Source organism: Cervus elaphus, chromosome 19 (genome assembly GCF_910594005.1).
Source record: "Cervus elaphus chromosome 19, mCerEla1.1, whole genome shotgun sequence".
Classification (NCBI taxonomy): Eukaryota; Metazoa; Chordata; class Mammalia; order Artiodactyla; family Cervidae; genus Cervus; species Cervus elaphus.
In genome coordinates this window covers 37720408-37740563 of record NC_057833.1, presented here as the reverse complement: position 1 = coordinate 37740563, position 20156 = coordinate 37720408, and the positions used below count along the sequence as shown (strand labels likewise).

At 43.6% G+C, this 20156-nt stretch overlaps 1 protein-coding gene across 4 annotated transcripts in view; it reads left to right on the top strand.

The window, feature by feature from the left end:
• The window catches only part of IGF2BP2 (insulin like growth factor 2 mRNA binding protein 2), a 162939-nt gene that overhangs the window by 132328 nt on the left and 10455 nt on the right, over positions 1-20156 (top strand). For 3 of the 4 annotated variants that reach the window (XM_043874890.1, XM_043874889.1, XM_043874892.1), the window contains 5 exons: positions 2109-2231; positions 2590-2725; positions 5100-5228; positions 15895-15963; positions 16788-16904. In XM_043874890.1, coding sequence (XP_043730825.1) covers positions 2109-2231; positions 2590-2725; positions 5100-5228; positions 15895-15963; positions 16788-16904 — 574 coding nt within the window. The remainder of the gene's footprint in view (positions 1-2108; positions 2232-2589; positions 2726-5099; positions 5229-15894; positions 15964-16787; positions 16905-20156) is intronic. The other variant, XM_043874891.1, reaches the window with a different exon arrangement.

Below are 20156 nucleotides of genomic sequence, written 5' to 3'. Positions count from 1 at the left end.
GTTTTACTTTTTTCAGTGTATCTGATATGCCTTTTCTTTTATCAGTTGAGATGATCATGTGGGTTTTGTCCTTCATTCTGTTAATATAGTGTATTAATTTTTATATGTTGAAACATCTTTTCATTTCAACTTTTTTTTTTTTTTTTTTTTAATTTTTTTATTAGTTGGAGGTCATTTCAACTTTTAAAAGACTCCCTTTAGCATTTCTGGTAGAACTGGTCTAGGAGTAATGAACTCCTCGCATCTTTTGTTTATCTGGAAAAGTCTTAATTTTCCTATCATTTTCAAAGACAGTTTTGCTAGATACAGTATTCTTGGTTGATAGTTTTTTCTTTCTGTGCTATGAGTATGTCATCCCATTCCTTTCTGTCCTGCAGATTTCTGCTTAGAAATCCATCTATAATCTTACGGAAACTTTCTTGTATGTTACTAATCACTTTTCTCATGCTGCTTTCAAGATTTTCTCTTTGAGTTTAGACACCTGGGTTATAATGTGTCTCAGTGTGATTCTCTTTTGGTTTATCCCAGGTGGATGTTCTTGGAGCTTCTTAAATCTGTATGTCCATTTTTTTCCTCAGATTTGGAAAGTTTTCTGCCTATTTTCTTCGAATAAGCTCTCTCCCTTGTCTCTTTCTCTGTCCTTCTGTGATTCCAATGACATGTTTCTTGATCGATTTGATAGTGTTCCATAAGCCCATTATCCTGTCTCTACTTTTTTTAAAATTCTTTTTTCTCCCTTCACTTGATGATTTCACATGACTGATATTCAAGTTTTCTGAGTCTGTCTTCTGCCTGATCATATCTGCTTTTAAATTCCTTTAATATTTCAGTTATATTTTTCAGCTCTATTATTTCTGTTAGGTTGTTTTTTAATAGCTTCTTTTTCTTTGTTGATATTCTCACTTTGTTCATGCATCACCTTCCTGATTTCATTTAGTTGTTTGTATTCTCATCTAGGTCATTGAGCATCTCTGTGATCATTATTTTAAAGTCTGTCAAGTAGCTCATAGATCTGCATTTCTTTAGGGTCAGTTTCTGGAGTTTTATTTTGATCCTTTGATTAAACCATGTTTCTATTTCTTTCTATGGCTGATAATTTTTTTGCTGGAATTTGGGCATCAGAAAAAGCAATCACCTCTCAGAATCTTTGCATACTGGCTTTGTTCAGGGGAAGACCTTCACTATTCAGCCTGGCTGGAGGTTTTAGGACTTCTGAAACCATTTCTGATTTCTTTCTCCTCCTGGCTTCTGACTGTGGAGCTGCAGCTCTAACATACTATACACCTCTGTTTTCAGCAGCTTCCAGACTTGGGCACCAGGCTTGGCAGCTCCCTAAGTTAGGAGAGACAGAAACCGATCTCTCAGGCAGCCCCCGGGCAAGCCAGAATGTTGGACTCATTGTCCAGTCCTTTGTTTCTGTCCCAGGGGAGGGGCCTTGGTGTGGAGGATTTCCTCCCAGTTTCCCCTTGCTATGGTGTGTAGGGGAAGGAGCATGAAAGGCATGCCAAATGCCACAAAACTTCTTAGTCCTTTTGCTAGAATCCCTTTTCAGTTTTATAAAATCCTGGGTGGTATAGCTTCTCCCCTGATCTCTAGAGTTCTCAGAGAAAGATTTTAGCCTATCTTTTGTTGTCAACTTGGTGTCTCTGTAGGGATAGGAGGGCCTGTTGTTCCTAGTCTACCATTGGACTGATGTCATTATCCCTTGCTTTTTTTACAAGCAAGGAAAACCTTCCTAAAGCCACCCTACAGACCTCTTCTACCTCATTGGCCAGTCTCTCTCATGGACCCATTTCCAACCAGTCACAACAAGGGAGTAAAATTAACATGATTTTGGCTTGTGTTAATCAGAATTCATGCACTAGAGTTAGTGAGAAACCTAGCTTCTCCTAAAGCCCATGGCCACTTGGTAGCTGAACAAAAACAGCTTCTATTTGTAAGAAATAAGGAGAGTGATAGCTCTTAATCCCATGGACAGAGAAACCTGGCAGGCTACAGTCTAAGGGGTTGCAAAAGAGTTGGACATGACTTAGCTACTAAACAACAATAGCTCTTAAGTCAACCATTGTGTTCAACTTAAATGTCAAATTGTTGCTTGTCTCTTGTAGAGCTGAAGAGATTCCTCTGAAGATCTTGGCCCACAATGGCTTGGTTGGAAGACTGATTGGAAAAGAAGGCAGAAATTTGAAGAAAATTGAACATGAGACAGGGACCAAGATAACAATCTCATCGTAAGCCACTTGTTCCAATTAACTGTGCCCAGTAATGGAGAATGTGAGCATTTTGATATGTCCAGGTTGTTCATCTGCTTTTCCTTAAAATGGGAATGTAATCATAAGATAATAATATAATTATCTTCAGCACTGTCAAAACAAATGCATAAGTAGTTCCCAGTCAAACCTTCTCTACTGATATCATCTAAGTCACTGCAAAGATTTGAGATAAGATGGCAGATGTTCTGTGCCACAGTGTGAGGTGAGGGTATCCATCTTCTCCCTGCCTCTTCCACCAAGACTTGAGTGTGACCCTTCTGAGATTTTATTTTTCCTTTTGAAAAAAGGAAATTTTTCTCTTTTTCCTGGTGGCCAGCTTGCAGGATTTGAGCATATACAACCCTGAAAGAACCATCACTGTGAAGGGCACAGTTGAGGCCTGTGCCAATGCCGAAATAGAGATTATGAAGAAGCTGCGTGAGGCCTTTGAAAATGATATGCTGGCTGTTAATGTAAGTGCTGACTGCTTTCTTCTCCACTGGTTTTCACGTGTGTTGTCAGGCAGGACCCAAGCCTCTCTAAGAATAATTGTCATTCAGAAGGTGAAGAAGCACTTTAGAATAGGAGCACAGAGTTACGCCTTTCTTCTTGGGGGCAAGGGCATTAGAATAAGCAGGAGACGAACTAGTAAAATACGCTAAGTACACGTGACAAAATAGTGTGAAGTCATTAAAATCACAGCTTGGAAGATTTTTAAATCAGAAATTGCTTATGATATATTGTTAATTAAGAAAAGAATATATTAATATAAAAGTATATATAACTAGGGTTTTAATTATATAAAATAATATGATTCAAAATGACTAGAAGGCTACATATAAAAATCAAGACAGCTGTTATGTTAGAAAAGTGAGATTTTTTTTCCCCCCCTACTTTCCAGTTTTAAAAAAACTTCTGATTTTCATCTCTCACTGATCTGTCCTTTCAGATTGTCCAATAAATGTTGTCATCCACCTCGACTCTAATAATTCTAGCAGACTGATTTGGGTTTGTCCTTCCTGTTATTACTACCTGATTGCAACTTTATAATGGGGAGACACCATCCTGAAATTCATTCAGGAATCTTAAAAATATTTGTCCTTTTAATAAAAAGCACAAACTCAGCTCAGAGGAGTAAATTGTTTCATTTTTTTATGATAATGACTTTTTTTTAACATATATAAGACAGGAAAGGATACCATGATAAGCTCTCATATGCCCATAATCTAGCTTCAGCAGTTATCCGTTCATGGCCTGTTTTGCTTCATTTGAACCTTCATCCACGTCCCCACTCCCACTGGGATGACTTGGAAGAAAATCCCAGACTTTGTAACATTTCACAGAGGACTCAGTGTGGAGAAAGGACTGGGTGGGTGAAACACAGCCCCAGTTCCTCATGCAGCACTTGCCATAGGACCTTCTTCCTCAGGTCAGTACTCCCTTCCCACCTCACCCCAAGTCCCACGTTAGCGGACCACATGATAATTACAGGGCATGGTGAGCATGGTGAGGAGAAGATGCAGTGTGACCTTCCCTCCCCCTCCATTTGTGTGTATTTGTCTGTCAAAGTATTGTCCACTGATCTCATTTTCTTCTTTGGGGATCTTGATACCTTATGATAAACTCTTTCTGTGAACACCCGGAAAAACTGCAGAGGCTCTGGGTGTTCCAAACATCTTCCCCTGAGTATGTGCATCACTTAGGTTCATCCATGTCTGTGCTGAAGTCATGCATTGATAGGTGAATAACAAAATTACTAGATCTCACACATGAATGGGATAAAGGCTAAGATCCTAACTCTCCCGTCCCAGACATTCTAAAAGAAGGCAAGTTACTGGGTGACCCTAGAGCCACAGATGAGCAAAGAGAAAATGTTAGCGATTTGCTCGGTGGTTGGGGAGGCAGTGGTAGGACAGGTGGGTTACAGACCACGGTGGGAGATACATAATCCCTCTGCCTCTGAAGGGCAGCCTGTGTGAGCAGCCCCGTGTTTAAATGTGAAGTTAGCAAGTGAGATGATCACGAAACTGGCAGCTAAATGGTAAACAAGCCAAAGTTGTGGACCATTCCAAACATGGATAAGAGTTTCCACATGTGGTATCTTAATGAGGGGTCTGATCTTTCCCTGGATAGAGTTAGGAAGAACTATTCAGCCAACATGTTTTAATCATATTCATTCAGCAAATATTTATTGAGTACTTACTATGTACCAGGCACTGAGCTCACAGCACTAAACAAGACAGTTTCTGTCCATGAGGAAATTGTTGTCTGAAAGGCAGAGAGGCAACTACACAGGCCATTCAAATACTACGTGATGCCTGCTGTTTTAGGGGAACATGAGTGTGTTAGGAGAGCCCAGAAAGGGCACCTGAGCTGAGGCCTTTGGGATGAAAGAAGGTTCCTTGAGGAGGGGCCATCTAAGCTCCGGTGAAACCCACATGATGAGTAGGATGTAGCCAGGCGAGGATGGAGACAAGCAACAGTTCTCGCAAAGCAGACAGTGTGTGCGGGGGATCCAGAGGAGAGAGAGGCGCAGGACTGGGCAGGGTGGGAGTGAAGGTTAGCAGGAGAGGCTGGCAAGGTGGCCTGGGTCCCCAGGAAGAGCCTCATGGCTGTGTTAAGAAGTGCAGACACTTAAAGCAGCAGAGAAGCTTTGAAAGGAGTGCCACGGTCAGGTTGAGGTTTGGAGAGCCCGCCCCGGCCGCAGGGTGAGGAAGAGGTCCACAGGGCCTGGGTGGGCTGAGCAGGAGACACTGATGCCGTCCAGACAAGAGATGGAGGTCGACCCAGGCAAGCCGGGCCTCTCTGGTCTCCGCCCCTCAACTCTTTTTCCATTTTTATTCCCAGCAACAAGCCAGTCTGATCCCGGGGTTGAACCTCAGCGCACTTGGCATCTTTTCAACAGGATTTTCCGTGCTGCCTCCACCAGCAGGGCCCCGAGGAGCTCCCCCCGCTCCCCCCTACCACCCTTTCGCTGTAAGTAGCTCAGCTTTCAGGGCTTTGCTCATGCTCCTCCAGGCAGCGGCATTTCTCTGCTGTGTTGAATCAGAGCCAAAGCTTTCATTTGGAGGCCGTGCTCATAAGGGCTGAATTCAACAGTTCTTAGGACCTCTTCCTAATGGACAGATTAAAACCATCCTCTAAATATGTGCTCTTAAACATAGTATATATCATATCTGGGGAAGAAAGAGACTGCTAGCAAATTCATTAGCTAGAAGCCTGTTCAATGTAAAAAAAGATTTGTTAGCGCAAATAAGAATCTTCATGAGTGTTGTTCACTTACTAAAATATATTTTCGTACCTAGATGACTCATGTATAAAATTCTAACCTGGGTCTACGATTCAAGTGCATTATATTTTATTAATAGTTTTTTAAAAGAAAATAGCACACACAGTGTTTATTCCTAGACACTTAGCACAATGCCTGGCATTTAGTAGATTCTCAGTAAGTATTTATTGTTTGAATCATAATTAATAGCAGAAGAAGAAACGTGAACTTTATGTGTTTTCTACTTGTCCCCATCCACAAGCATCATTCAAGATCAACATGTTACCAAATTAGGGCTCAGGATACTTGACAGCTTTTTTTTTTTTTTTTTTAATTCATTCCTCATTCTCCACACATACTACTTGTTTTTTAAGAAAATTAATTTTCTCCCAATGCTCATACTGTTTAAATGGGAAGAATCGGGTTGAAGAACATTACCGTAACCACTTCTTTGTTTTGAGAGGTGGTCTCTGGTATAGCAGGCTTCACAGTGCCAGAATTCTGAGTAACTCTTTGGGTTAGCTGTAGCGAGACAGGGTGAAGTCAGTGTGCTGTTTTGCCAACAAAATACGGAAATGAACTGGCACCCACATGTTTAGTCACAGAATATGCACATTCTGTCATCATGTTTAGATACAGCTTTTCTAAGTCATTTTTAAATCTCTCCATACCATTTCTTCAGAGTTATATACATTTTCTCTTAAACTAAAGGATAGCGCCCAATATTGAGCCATATGTGAGTGTCTGTCTGTCTGTCTGTCTGTCTTAGTGTCAGAGGGAGCTGGGAATTATGGCAGGAGGGAATTGGCAGCTGTTACAGTCATGTAGGTACTCTAAGGAGGGAGAACAGCTTCGAGAAGTGTGTGTCCCCATCTTTGCTGAGATGTGAGAATGACTGAGCCCAGGACAGTGAACTGGCCTTTAGACACATGTCATTTCTTGAAAGAAAGATTATAGGTACTGCTCCACCAATGATAACTTTAAAAGTCACACTACTCTGTCAACCTAAGTAACATAAATAGTGGGAGAAAAAAAAAAGATGTAATACAGTAGAAAATTCTTCTAAAATGATCATCTAAAAGAGAACTCAGCAAATGACAGTCTGAGACCAGATCCAGCCCATCACTTATTTTCGTGTATATGTACAACTGTGAATGTTTATTAAATGCATTGTCTGTCTGCTTTTCTGCTGTGATGGCAGAGTTGAGTAGATGCAGTAGAGACCCTGAGATATGCAAAGCCTAAAATATTTATTTGGCTCTGTACAGAAAAGTTTGCAGATCCCTGAACTGACAAACAAGAAGAGAACTTTTCATGTGATAGCAGAATATTTTCTAAACTTGAACATAGGTTTTGCTAGTTGGGAAGCTTCCTTTACATCTGAGATTGTTTTACTAAAACAGTAGAATAATGATTTTTACGAAAATAGTTTCTGTTCTCTATAAAACAGATTTTGAAGAAAATATTTTCAAGTTAAAAGCCATTGTAGTTCTGATCTTGAGCCCTTAGATCAAGATTAGCTTCTAATCTGAAGCACGCAGTTGCCCCAACTCTGCAACAGTACAGCTCCAGCAGACCTTTCTCTCTGGCAGCTACAGAAGACGGGACGGCACAGAGGTGGCCATCGCAACCCACCTGGGCAGGGTCTAGACCCTGAATTGGAGGCCTGAGGGCTTCCCAGGTGGACCCAGGCCTCCGGAGAAGGACAGGGTAGGGTGGAGTGGTGGGGAGCCTTCAAATACTTGTAAAATATTACTTCTTTCCTGTCACTTAGACATTCAAATTTCAAGGAATTAGGGTATTTCTTGGTTGCTTTTATACATCACAAACCTCTAGTGCTTTTGCTCTCAACATCTGAAGGTCAGGAGATCTGTGCACCTCTTTATAGGTGGCTCACACGTGCATGAATTGGGGGTACCAATGCTGGAAGCTTTTGATGTTATGCATGTATATATGAAAATTACCATTTTTATTATTTTCTGGTTATAAAAGTAATACATGCATAGTATTTAAGAAGCAAATGATAGAAGTGCAAGTTTCTTCTTAATCTAGAAATAGCTAGTGTTTCTATGTGTATGGGTATATATACAATGTGTATATGTACATATATATATAATAAAGTATATAGATGATATATATTCCAAATTGTCACTCTACAATGGAAATTCTTGTATATATATCATGATTCTTTTATCCAGTTATTTTCTCAGAATAAATTCCTGGAAATAGAATTGCTGAGCCAAAGAATGTATAAGTTTTGTATATAACTATAAAAATATAAATGTTGATATTTTGATATGTATTAGCATATAAATTTTGATACATAAAGCATGTACTACTCTTCCTCCTTATCTGATATGTGACACAGAGGCTTTTTTTTCCTTCTATACTCTCACTACCAGTGTAATTAATTCCTTGCAATCTGGTGATTTCTTAATTTTTTTTTATTTGTTTATTTTTGGCTGTGCTGGGTCTTCGTTGCTGTCTGGGCTTCTCATTGTGGTGGCTTCTTTTGTTGCAGAGCAGTCCCTGGGGCACACAGGCTTCAGTACTTGCAGCACATGGGCTCAGTAGTTGAAGCTTCCAGGCTCCAGAGCTCAGGTTCAATAGCTGTGGTGCATGGGCCTAGTTGCTCCACGACGTGTGGGATCTTCTGGATCAGGGGTTAAACCCGTGTCTCCTGCTTTGGGAGGCAGATTCTTTACCACTGAGCCACCAAGGAAGCCCTGCAATCTGATCCTTTAAAAGATACTATTAGAGTATCTTTTACTCCTAATAAGCACTTTGGGGCTTATTGGACATTTTTCTCCACCTCTAATTAATTGTCTTTTTGTATCCATTGCCTATCAATCTATAGAGAGGCAGTATAGATTCTGGAGTCAGACAACCTGTGTTTGAATCTCTGCACTATATCACTTGTTATTTTTAACAATCGTGGGCAAGTGACTTAGCCTCTTTGCATTTCTCTGTCCTTCTCTGTTTCATGGAATTGTTGTGAGGGTAATTAAATAAGTAAAAATCTGTACATAGTAATTGCTATATAAATCTTAGCTGCTATTGTCATTTCTCCCCATCTTTTTCTTAATGATTTGTAACAGCTAATTACATATTAAGGCTGTTAACCATTTGTCATGTTGTAAATATCTTCCACCAGCTTTTCATTTCTCTTTGCTTTATTTGTGATGTCTTGTGCCATAGTAATTTAAAATAGGGTTTTTTTGAACAAGTGAACTACTATGTGAAGTAAATAGTAAATGTTTCCCTTTAGCCTTCCTTCTCTTACCCAAATTTTACCCAACTACCACTCCCCAGAAGTATAATATTTTTATGTTTAAAAATGTTTTATGAGCATATATATAATCATTTTATTCAAAAACAAATGGAATCGTGCCACATATAGTGAATTACTGTTGTTTTATTTTTCACTTATTATGAGCATTTTTCCATATCTAGAGTTAATTCTCTTTAATGGCTTTTTAATTCCATTGTGTGAAATTACTATAATTTTTCTACTGAGCATGCTGTTTTTCGACATTTGGGTTTTCTCTAGGCTTTCTCTGCCACTAGTAGTATCGAAGTGAATGTCCTTAAACATATGAGTGTGAGCAGATCAAGAAGTAAATTGTAAGACTGCAATTATTACATCAAAAGGGAATGTGTTTTTCTTTTTAATTTTCACGTTTCCTTCAACAGAATTAATGAAGAAATTTTAAGAATTAAGATAGATCAGTGTTGTTTTCTGTTATGGACTTCTGGCCTTTGATGTTGTGCTAAGAAAAAGCTGCCTGCTATCTAAGAGTATAAAATATCCTCCCAGGTTTTCTTACAGTCATTTTTAGTTGTTAGTTTGGGGGGATTGTTGCTTATAATTCATAGGCAGTTTATCTTAACTTGTACATTGAGCTAGGGATTCAATGTTATTTTTTTTCCAATGCATCACTCAGTTTGAAATGTCAGTTTTGTTGTTTGCCAGATTCCCACTGAATCTTATTCCTGGGCTCTATTCTGTTCCATTCATGTTTTTGTCTACACCACAGTTACTGTAGTTTTATACTATCTTTGACAGTGTCAACACCAGGGTTATTTTTTCCTCAAAAGATTGAATTGAAAGGATAGTCAACTTATACTATACTTGGGAAATTTGAGAATATATAGTAATTTTCTGTCCCTTGAAGATTTAATGCAGTCCATCCATAAAACTTCTGGGCCTAGCACTTTTGTTTGGAGAAAGATCATTTATAATCTTTTCAGTTTCTTATAAGTTTCTGACTTGGTTTTGTTGATTTATATCCTCCTATAAAAGTATTCATCTCTCTTTTCATACTTAGTAATACAAAGTTGTACAAAGCAATCTATTGCCTTGTAAAGCTTCAAACTTATGAATATCTTTTTTCACTCCTAACATCATATACTGTGTTTTCTCTCTTAATCAAATTTACTAGGGAGTTTTCTTTTAATTTTTTAGTAAGGGTTTCTTTTTTATTATCTTACAGTAGTTTCCTATACTTTCCTCTCAAAGAATGTTGTTGGAACAATTCTGGTTTTTGTGGTCTTGCTCATGCATGATCAAATTTTGGAAACCATGGATCTTGGAAAGATATACCTTATCTCTAATGGACTAAAAGTTGTGTTTATGGCTGTAAAGTCAAGCTTTTAATTGATGACTTGTATCCTCTATATAATTATTTTTTATCTCTATGACTTATTACATTTTGAGAGCAGTTTACTGTTCCCACTATGATTATGACTTTTTAAAATTCTTTATTTCTAATAGATATTTGTTTAATGTATTTTTATAATTATATTACTCTAAAAATAATCTGGAACTTTAGTCCAAATTATTAAATTTTCTTTCTTAGTACACAATCTCGTAATTCAGAGTTATTAGAATTAGCTAAATTTTACTGGTCTCTGCTCACTGTAGATGGTTTGCTTGTGTTCCATATCTTCTCATTTCTTGAGTTATTTGTTTTTGTTTCTTTTTCTGGAGTACTTCCTTAAATAGCTTTTTTTCAGGAATAGCACATAAATAGTATAATTTCTAAGCCTTTGTATATCTGAAAATGCCTTTTTTTCCCTTCACACATGAATGAAAGTTCAACTGCACAGTCAGAGATTCTAAGGTCATAGTTCCTTTAGAACTCTTAAAGCAATACTTGTAGCATTTTGCTTTTCAGATAAGTTGCTACCAGCCGGATCCTCTTTCTTTAGTAAGAAACTTTTTTTTTCATTTGCCTGTAGTTTTTGCTTTTTGTAGCATTTTACCTTCACCCTGGGAAATCAGAAATGTGAGTCAGCCCTTCAGTCTGTGTTCAGGTTTTTCATTGGTTTAGGAAACCTTCTGGATCTGCTTTTTCCTTCTGGGGTTTACACTTTCTGGAGAGAGAGTAATCCTCTCACTCTACTTGTCCTGTCTTTCTGAGTCCCTCCTTCTGTTTTGTACCAGTTAACCTTCTTGTGCACTGCCTGCCTTTCCAGGAGTGTCCATGCTGCTACTTACATGGCTTCTGTTGAGTTTTTACTCTACTAGTTTTTCATTTCTAAAATCGATTTAGTTCTCTGATTGGCTTTCCTCATAGCAGTGTACTCACATATTAAAGCACTGCCCTCTTGAATCTCACTGAGAAATCAGACTTTTTTAAAAAGTTCTCCCTCTTTGCTGAATTAATTTACCAAGGTCATGTGCCTTGCTTAGCTTTGCTTCCCTCTTTCATGCTGCTGCTTCTCTGTATGTGTCCAGTGAGTTTTAATTGTCCATTCATGTACTTAAACTCAGCAAAAGGCATGTTAGAATTCTTTGGGCAGCATTATCATAACATATACCGTGGGTCCCACCTATAAACCAGTGAATTTGGAATGTTCCATGTGAGGGCAGCATTGGGTTAAGATCTAGAAACACAGAGTCAGATAGAGATCTGTGCTCGAATCTTGGCTCCCCTTCTTTCTAGCTGACCCAGTTCTGGTCCCCATCAGCTCCTGAGGTGGTCCTCTGAGAGCACACAGGGCCGGTGGGCAGGGCCTGGAAGGAGGCACTGGACGCCGGGGTAGCATGTGTACCTTCTGAACCTGGAGCGGCTCTACCCATGACTCTGGCCCCTCTGCCCAAGTCCATTCCCTTGCCCCACGTCCGTGTCCCTGGTTCCAGGGAGGAGCGCCTGCCATCTTTGTAACAGCACTCTGTCATCACACTAAAGCTATTTATATATCTGAAAATACTTTGTATGCCTGACCCTTGCCTCTTTACGACCCTTCTATGCCCCTCTCTCTTCCTGCTCCATGATTTCTTTGTGATTCAGAATATCACCTAAATGATGCATGAACTGGTCGTACCCAACAGCTTGGAACTCAGGACCCTGTAGTTCTTCTAGGAAAAGCAGGCCCAGCTTTAATTCCATTCTAAATGTTCATGAGTGTGTCTGATATATTTTTGTTGTTGGTCAGTCACTAAGTCATGTCCAGCTCTTTGCAACCCCATGAACTGCAGCACCCCAAGCTTCCCTGTCCTTCACTCTCCCTTGGAATTTGCTCAAACTCGTGTCCGGTGATGCCATCCAACCATCTCATCCTCTGCCACCCCCTTCTCCTTTTGTCTTCAGTCTTTCCCAGCATCAGGGTCCTTTCTTTTCTAATGAGTCACGTCTTCACATTGGGTGGCCAGAGTTTGATATCTACCCCTCTACTACCCCAGCATGGTCAAGCATAGAAGATGACATAGAAGATGACACTAATTTCCCTCAAACCAAGAATTTGAAATGAACCAGTGGATAATAGTGACACCCCCAGCCTTGTGGCCTCTCTTTTTGGGGGTCACATCTTTCAGGAGCACCTTCAGCATGATCTCTTCCCCTCCATATCTGAAATTCTAATTCTTTTGAGACATCAAAAGTAAAATAGCTTCTCCCTCATGAAATAGCTGCTGCTGCTGCTGCTAAGTCACTTCAGTCGTGTCCGACTCTGTGCGACCCCATAGACGGCAAGCAGCCCACCAGGCTCCTCTGTCCCTGGGATTTTCTAGGCAAGAACACTGGAGTGGGTTGCCATTTCCTTCTCCAACGCATGAAAGTGAAAAGTGAAAGTGAAGTCACTCAGCTGTGTCCAACTCTTAGCGACCCCATGGACTGCAGCCTACCAGGGTCCTCCCATGGGATTTTCCAGGCAAGAGTACTGGAGTGGGTTGCCATTGCCTTCTTAAATGAAATAGCTGAGGACCTTCAAACTGAGACAGTAAGCTCAGCTGCCATTTTAGAGTTAGGGTTCCATACCACCTGTCCCACTCTGGGGCCCCAGTTTGTCAGATGGCTACACTCTGCTTTCCCATTAAAGAGAACATTTATTCAACAGGTTACTTTTTGATCATTAAGCCTAAGCACCTCTTCCTTTGAGGTTGTGGCCTCCCCTGTAAGCGTGGGGGTGGAGGGAATGGGAAGTGTGATAAATGAGTACTCATTTACCAATAGTTAAGGCCATACGGTGCCCAGTGATGGATTCTCCATGCCTGTGAACTCATCTAGTGCCATGTAGTGTATTTCAGGGGCATCCATTGTAAGTAGGGTCAAACCCACGTCCAAACCAAGGCCCACCTCTGCATGACCTCACACTGCCTGCCTCTCCATCATATCTCATTCTGTCTCGGTTATTTTTGCCATACTGGCCTCTCCTGTTTTCCAAACAGGCCAAGCCCCTTCCTAGCTCTGTATCTCAAAGACCTCTGTTTAGAATGTTTCTTACCTAGTGCCTTACATGGGGCTCCATGTCCTCCGTGGGTCCCCACTCGTAAGTCACCTCCTCCAAGAGTCTTCCCAGACCCCCTCCAGGTGAAATCACCAGCCCACTGCTCATCTCAGCAGCTGCCCCTCCTCATGTCCTCCTGTTCATTTCTTTCATACACTGTCTGCCTCTCCAGTAGAACCTAAGTTCCATGGTGGCAGTGACTCTTTTCTGTCTTAGTATCTGGGTCCCCAGCACCTAGAGCATCTGCTCTGATATCTTATGCATGAATGAATCAACAGTTGAATGAACTCCCACAATAGTATTATAAGCTCTAGATACTTTTTAAATCCATTTGTAGATGAGCTTCAGAAAAGTTGAGTAAATTATCCCCAGTTGTATACAGCTGTATTCAGACTCAAGTCTTCTAGGTTTCTGACTCCAAGAACCATCCTACAGACACAAAAGCTAACGACAGAGCCTCAGCTAGAAACAGGCTCCTGATTGCTGTGTTCAGGGTTCTTTCTCCACAGTGGTTTTCCAACTGTAACTCATGAATAAAACGGGGACTGAGGAATCTGTTCTTTTTATTCTTTTACAGTTCATTCCCTCCCCAACCCAAGTGGTAGATCTAAATTTGATACTGTATTTGTCTTGGGAGTATTTAAACCCAAAACAGAGCTACCCTTGTGGTTTGTCTATTTTGGGGTCAAATCACAATTCAAAAGAATTATTTCTGCTGAGGGCTGAAGGAAAAACTTTCCAGGTGAGAGGAGGGCAGACGCATCCTTTCCCCAAGGATTTGTCTGAGCAAAAAGCTGCTGGAATTCTCTCTTGACCCTCGATGGCCCAGAACTGGGACCTGCACTGAGTAGAGTCTGGAGTTACTGTTTTTCAAGAAAGAGGCAGGACCAAGTGAGCCAAACATCTCTGCTCAGCTTCCTTTCAAAAGTGGAGGTTGCCAGAACACTGATCTCATAACCCCCTCTTGTGGCCATGAGGTGTCACTGCAGCCTCTTTCCACGTTATGTGAGTAGAGGCTGGCTTTACAGCCTGGTTGCCAACAAAGATCCGTCTATTCAAGGCTATGGTTTTTCCAGTAGTCATGTATGGATGTGAGAGTTGGACTATAAGGAAAGCTGAGCGCTAAAGAATTGGTGCTTTTGAACTGTGGTGTTAGAGAAGACTCTTGAGAGTCACTTGGACTGCAAGGAGATCAAACCAGTCCATCCTAAAGGAAATCAGTGCTGAATATTCATTGGAAGGACTGATGCTGAAGCTGAAACTCCAATACTTTGGCCACCTGTTACAAAGAACTGACTCATTGGAAAAGACCCTGATTCTGGGAGGGATCGGGGGCAGGAGGAGAAGGGCACGACAGAGGATGAGATGGTTGGATGGCATCACTGACTCAATGGACAGGAGTCGAGTAGACTCTGGGAGTTGGTGATGGACAGGGAGGCCTGGCGTGCTGCAGTCCACGGGGTCACAAAGAGTTGGACACGACTGAGTAACTGAACTGAACTCCCTTCCTTTGGCAGAGCTTCTGTCTCCTGCAGGTGCTGTGGACAACCCAAGCACCCTTGGGGGAAGCTCCCCACCATGTTCACATCTGTTTTCCCCCTGAGGTCAGAAGTCCACTGCCCAAACTTGAAAAGAGAATAGCCACATTTTGATTCCTAAGGCAATGTTGTACTCTGGGACAGAGAAGCCAGTTGGATATTCAGGGGACAGAGAACACCAGGAGATCTGTTCAAGGGTCCTCAAATGGAAGTTAGGTCCCCTAACTCCAAGCCTCATCATGTCTGACAACTGCCAGACAGACAGGCCCTTGGGGATTGGTCCCAGAGCTGTCCACCTCCCTTCCTGTCAGGGCCATGTGTCCACCTTCCTTCCTGTAACAGGCAGGTCAGCATTTATTATACTTGGCCTTATGTGCAAAGCACAGTGAAATAGACTTTGCTGACTCTGCTTAACATTCTGCCCATAAAATATATAAAAGCAGATGCATTCCTGTCTAGCAGGACTATGACGAGGATTGAAAGAGTTTATGAATAAAGGATCTACCACATTGCCTGGGACACAGGCCTTGAATAAAAAGCAGCTGCTTTTAAAATGAATGCCATTTTCTTAACAGCTCTGTGTTTTTCTACCACATCTGCTTTCCTGTTCCCTACTTCCCCCTCCCCCAATGTGTATATATTCATTCATTTTCTCCCTTGTCTCAGCTTCATTTTAATTCCTCTGTTCTCCATCACTCCATTCCTTCTGAGATTCTCTGGGAGCTCAGTGATCTGACTTCTCCAGGAACACATTTGCGTTCCTTTGCTTGTTTGGACTAACTCTTGGACTTGTCCTGCACCCTCTAGTCATTTAACCCACGGTTCATAATTCCTCAGAAAAGAGAAGCCACTGGCCCTCCCTCTCTGCCTGAGGTTAGGTTAGAAAGTGCGAGTGCATGTTCCCTACCCTGGGTTCCTGGGAAGCCCGGAGCTTGGCTCTGCCAGGGAAGGAAGCAGAGATCTAAGCTGCAGAGGGATAGGTGTGCCTTCAGGGCTGCGCAGCGGTGGTGCTGGGAGCCAGTGCTACGTGTGGGCGTCTTGCCTCCCTGAGTTTGGTGAGCAGCCTTGCAGGCCCCACTGACGGACTGTTTCTCTCCTGCTGCAGACCCACTCCGGATATTTCTCCAGCTTGTACCCCCCTCACCAGTTTGGCCCGTTCCCGCATCATCACTCCGTAAGTGCCCACAGTTGAGTTCCGTCGGCCACTCGTCCCCCTCCGGTAGTCCTTGGCAGACTGACCAGGGCATGCCCACGGTGCGCACGCTGTGCCCGTGGCTCCAGGCCGTCCCGGGAGTGATCGCAGGGCAGCACAGGAGGCGACCCGGCACTCGCACGCACGGGAGGATGCCCGTCAGCATCCTGCTCATGCCCACAGATCCCACGGGTGGCTGGAAGCTGCTATGCGGAAGGGCGGGGAAGTGATGCTGGGCTAAAGAACAGTCTCCACAGTTCTTTAACAAAAGTCCAGCAGGTGGGCTGTGTCATTCCCACAGGCCTCTATGGACAGGGACTGCAAGGGCCCCCAGCACCCTTGCCCATGTCTCTCTAGGCTGGCCCTGTGCGGCCCAGTCAGAGCAGGTTTAATTAGTCTCATTGTGAACCATCACGCCTGCAACATCCGCTCCTGCCAAGGAGATGAAGGGCAACTCTGCATTCCCACTAACAAAGTGCCTCAGGCCTGGTATGCTTACGAGCTACTGATTCCTTGGAGGAAGACAGATAAGAGATACTCACGTTTGAACTTCACAGAAAGCCTGTGAACAGACAGTTTGCTGGGACCAGCGAATTCAGAGCTGCTCGAAAGAAATTTGCACTCTGGTTGTAGTGTAGTTATTAATAGTGCGGCCGCTGTCCAGGTTCATCCCTCCAGCTTCCTACCTGCAGTGCCCAGGCTACAAAGAATCCCTTGTCACTCCCGGCCACTGGTCTGTAATGGCGAGCGCCTGGGGAGGCAGCCCGCAGGGGAGTGATGGCGTCTGTCCCGTCTTGTCCTTCCAGTATCCAGAGCAGGAGATCGTGAATCTCTTCATCCCGACCCAGGCCGTGGGGGCCATCATCGGGAAGAAAGGGGCGCACATTAAACAGCTGGCCAGATTCGCCGGAGCCTCCATTAAGGTAAAGCTGCTCTTGACAGCCGTCCGTGTCCCACCCTCTTCCACCCCCACCACTTACCCCATGTCCCTTATTCCTTCTGTCCATCCTGGGGAATTCTTAACACCACCCACAGAATCTTGGAGGACCTGGAAAACCTGCCTTCAGCACTGTTTCCATATGTACTCGTGTTTACCTCTCTTCACTCTTTTTTTCCTAATTCATTTGTCAGTTGAACAAAAAAAAATACTAGTAACACATAAGCCAACCTAGTCTTTCTTGGGCTATCATTGTCCTCCTCTCCTGAAGATAAAACAGGATTCTCCCAAGTGAAGGGACTGTGGGCCTGAGGGAAATGATAATTTATACTCAGCAGTTGTCAGTGCTTTGATGCCTTAGTTAGTCTCTACTTCAGAAACCCTTGAACTTTGAAACAAAACAGTTTGAATGAAAAGCTCTTTGAAAAGCAGTGATGAAACCACAGACAAAAGCTGGTGACAAAGCCCGAGACGCAGCCTGGACACTGAGCAGGGGGTCAGGGAGGAAGGCCCCTTGATTCACGCAGCGCCCGAGCTCCGAGGTCGCTGCAGTTCCATACCCACATCCTGCCTCCCAGAGCATAACGGGAAGAGTCGTCAGAGAAACTGAAAGGGGAGGATTATTCGGCCCTGGTCCTGCTCCAAGCCCAGCTATCAGCGCTGACTCACGGGCAGAATGCTGAGCACGTCCCAAGCCTCATGAAACACTTTCGGAAACAGAGTTTCCGTTGTTACGTAAAATAATTCGCTGCCATGGGACAACCCGGAATTCCGAGCAAGAAGTCTCATGATTTGGAGAGAAAGAATGCTTACTTTCTCCCCAAGAAGAGCTGGAATTTCTCCCACAGCAAGTGTGCTGGAGGGAAAAAAAAAAAACATTGGTACAGAACAAGGACTGCAGTGAGACCATGACAGAATGTTATGTAGGTAAATCATTTTCCCTCTCGGCCTTGTTGGTCTCACCCACAAAGTGCACAGACTGAAGGAGAGCCCGAGAGTGGGGGGTGGCCAGTGGCGGAGCAGCTAGAGCCTCTGCACCCAGCAGGCTTGCTGCAGGTGAGACCCCAGCCTAGGTGCGACAGGCTGTGCTGGGCCCACCCTCCAAGTGGGACAGGTAGGGTGTGGACAGCCACTGGGCTGGCTGCATACTGAGGTGTCGGGTCTGTGGTCTGAGATGCAATGCAAGCGCAGAAACAATTTCAACTGGAAGGGACTTGAAGAACGGTCTCATTAAATCCTATTTCCACTGAGAAGAGTGAGATGGAAAGAGGGAATGGGACACAGCAAGGCTTAGATAGCAGCTCTGTTGACTTGTAGGCTATGGGGCACCTCCCGGGGCTGACTGCAGCGATGACTCTCCACTTGCCCTTGCCCCTAAGGAACCAGGGCCCAGTGTTTCATTGACATGTTGACGGCCACAAAGCTAAAGCATATGAGAGCTGAGATTGGACCAGGCTCTCCTGTCTCTGGTCCAGTGTTTTCTCACTATAGCACTCTGAATGCTTGACCAGTCATTCCAGCAAGCCTTCAGGTAAGTAGAGAAGGATCGACCCTGTCGGCTTCCCCTGAGCCTTCCCACAGTCGCTCGGTATCCCAGCAGAACTGAGTGGTAGTGTGAACTTCTGTGCTGGGCAGAGACCACAAGGCTGGGCCAGGGAACAGAATGGGCTCTGGCTTTCTCTAGAGCAGCAGGAGAGAGAGGAAACCAGGGAAGCCAAGCATTTGCTAGAGACATTTCCTACTTATTAAAATTGATCTGGTTTTTGCTAGTTTTCTTTATTTTGACGAGTCTCTGACAGTATCTGTCTCTAAAGGTGATGATCTCACCTGCTCTGGAGAACCACCCCCAGCCTGCCCTGCTGGTCTTCAGGGGCCACGCCTAGAGGCACATTTGATGCTGCCGGGGCAGGGGCAAGCTTTACACTAACATGGGAGCACAGTGCTGGAAGGCGGTGGGCTGAGATGCTTCTGTCACAGGCAAGAGCTGAGACCTCATCACCTGCTTAGCCTCCAGAGCCTCTGGACGGCAGGTTTAAGAATGTCACACACAATTCCCAGTCCTCACTCCAGCCCTGCTCACCCATGATCTTGGTGGTCACCCCATCTTTCTGTGTCCCGTTTGCTTCAGTCATAGAATGGGGTCCTCATTGCAGGTCCTCTCGGGATGTTTGCCTGCGGAGTGCCAGGCTGGGCTGGGAATGCCGGGTAGGGGACAGATGACTTTCTTTCAGAACTGGAGCAAGGTGGCTGTGAGAACTGATTGGGTCAACACGACTTGGGAATTAGCCTTTCTCAGTTTGGGTGGATAAGAGCTGGGAACCACTGTGCCCATGCTCTATCACTGTCATTGACCCTTGCACACAAGAGCAGGTTTAATGCCACCTATGGATCTAGAAGTAGAGACAGCGGTTCCCACTAGTCATCTTTTTTTCTTTTAAGATTTTTTTTCTTTTTTTGATGTGGACCATTTTTAAAGCCTTTATTGAATTTGTTACAATATTGCTTCTGCTTTATGCTTTGGTCTTTTGGCCATAAGGCATGTGGGATCAGCTCCCTGACCAGGGATCGAACCTGCACCCCTGCATTAGAAGGTGAAATCTTAACCACTGGACTGCCCCCTCACCAGTGATCTGTGTTGCAGCCTGCTGGAGGGTCTCAGTCCCCTGAACATATCTGCGTTTTTTACCTGAGGCTGCAGCCCTGAGGTTGGAGGCTGGCAGGCAGTCTGCCCGCAGCAGAGGGAAGATCCTCCAAGAAGCTCAGTGATCGGTGACCTGTGTCTCAGCGTTCATCCTCATACCACTGAGTAGTCAGGGCTGGATCTTCCTTGAGGTCTTGGAGAAGGGTCTCTCTTTCCAGAGTGGGCACAGGTCAGAGCAGGCCTTGGCTCTGTCTTCACAGCAAAGCTGGGAAAGTGACACAGGACCCTGAAGCCTGCAGATGCAGCCTGGCTTAGGATGTGTACTAAGAGAAAAGTAAATTAAACCCTGTGGAGGCAGAGGTCTTTTGAGGGGAGACCAAGACTCAGACACAGTGGCTCAGAGATGGTAACTTCAGACACCACGTTAGTGGTGCGTCATGTTCATGTTGAACAGTTCAGATCAGTCTTGGGGATGGTGTCTCTGGATGGTGCATACGGCCTCATGAGGTGCATTGGTGTGCTAACCTGACTCATCCCTAAATGCCCCGTGTACTTTTAACTCAGTTTAAAGTAACTTTACAGGAGTTCCCTGGTGGT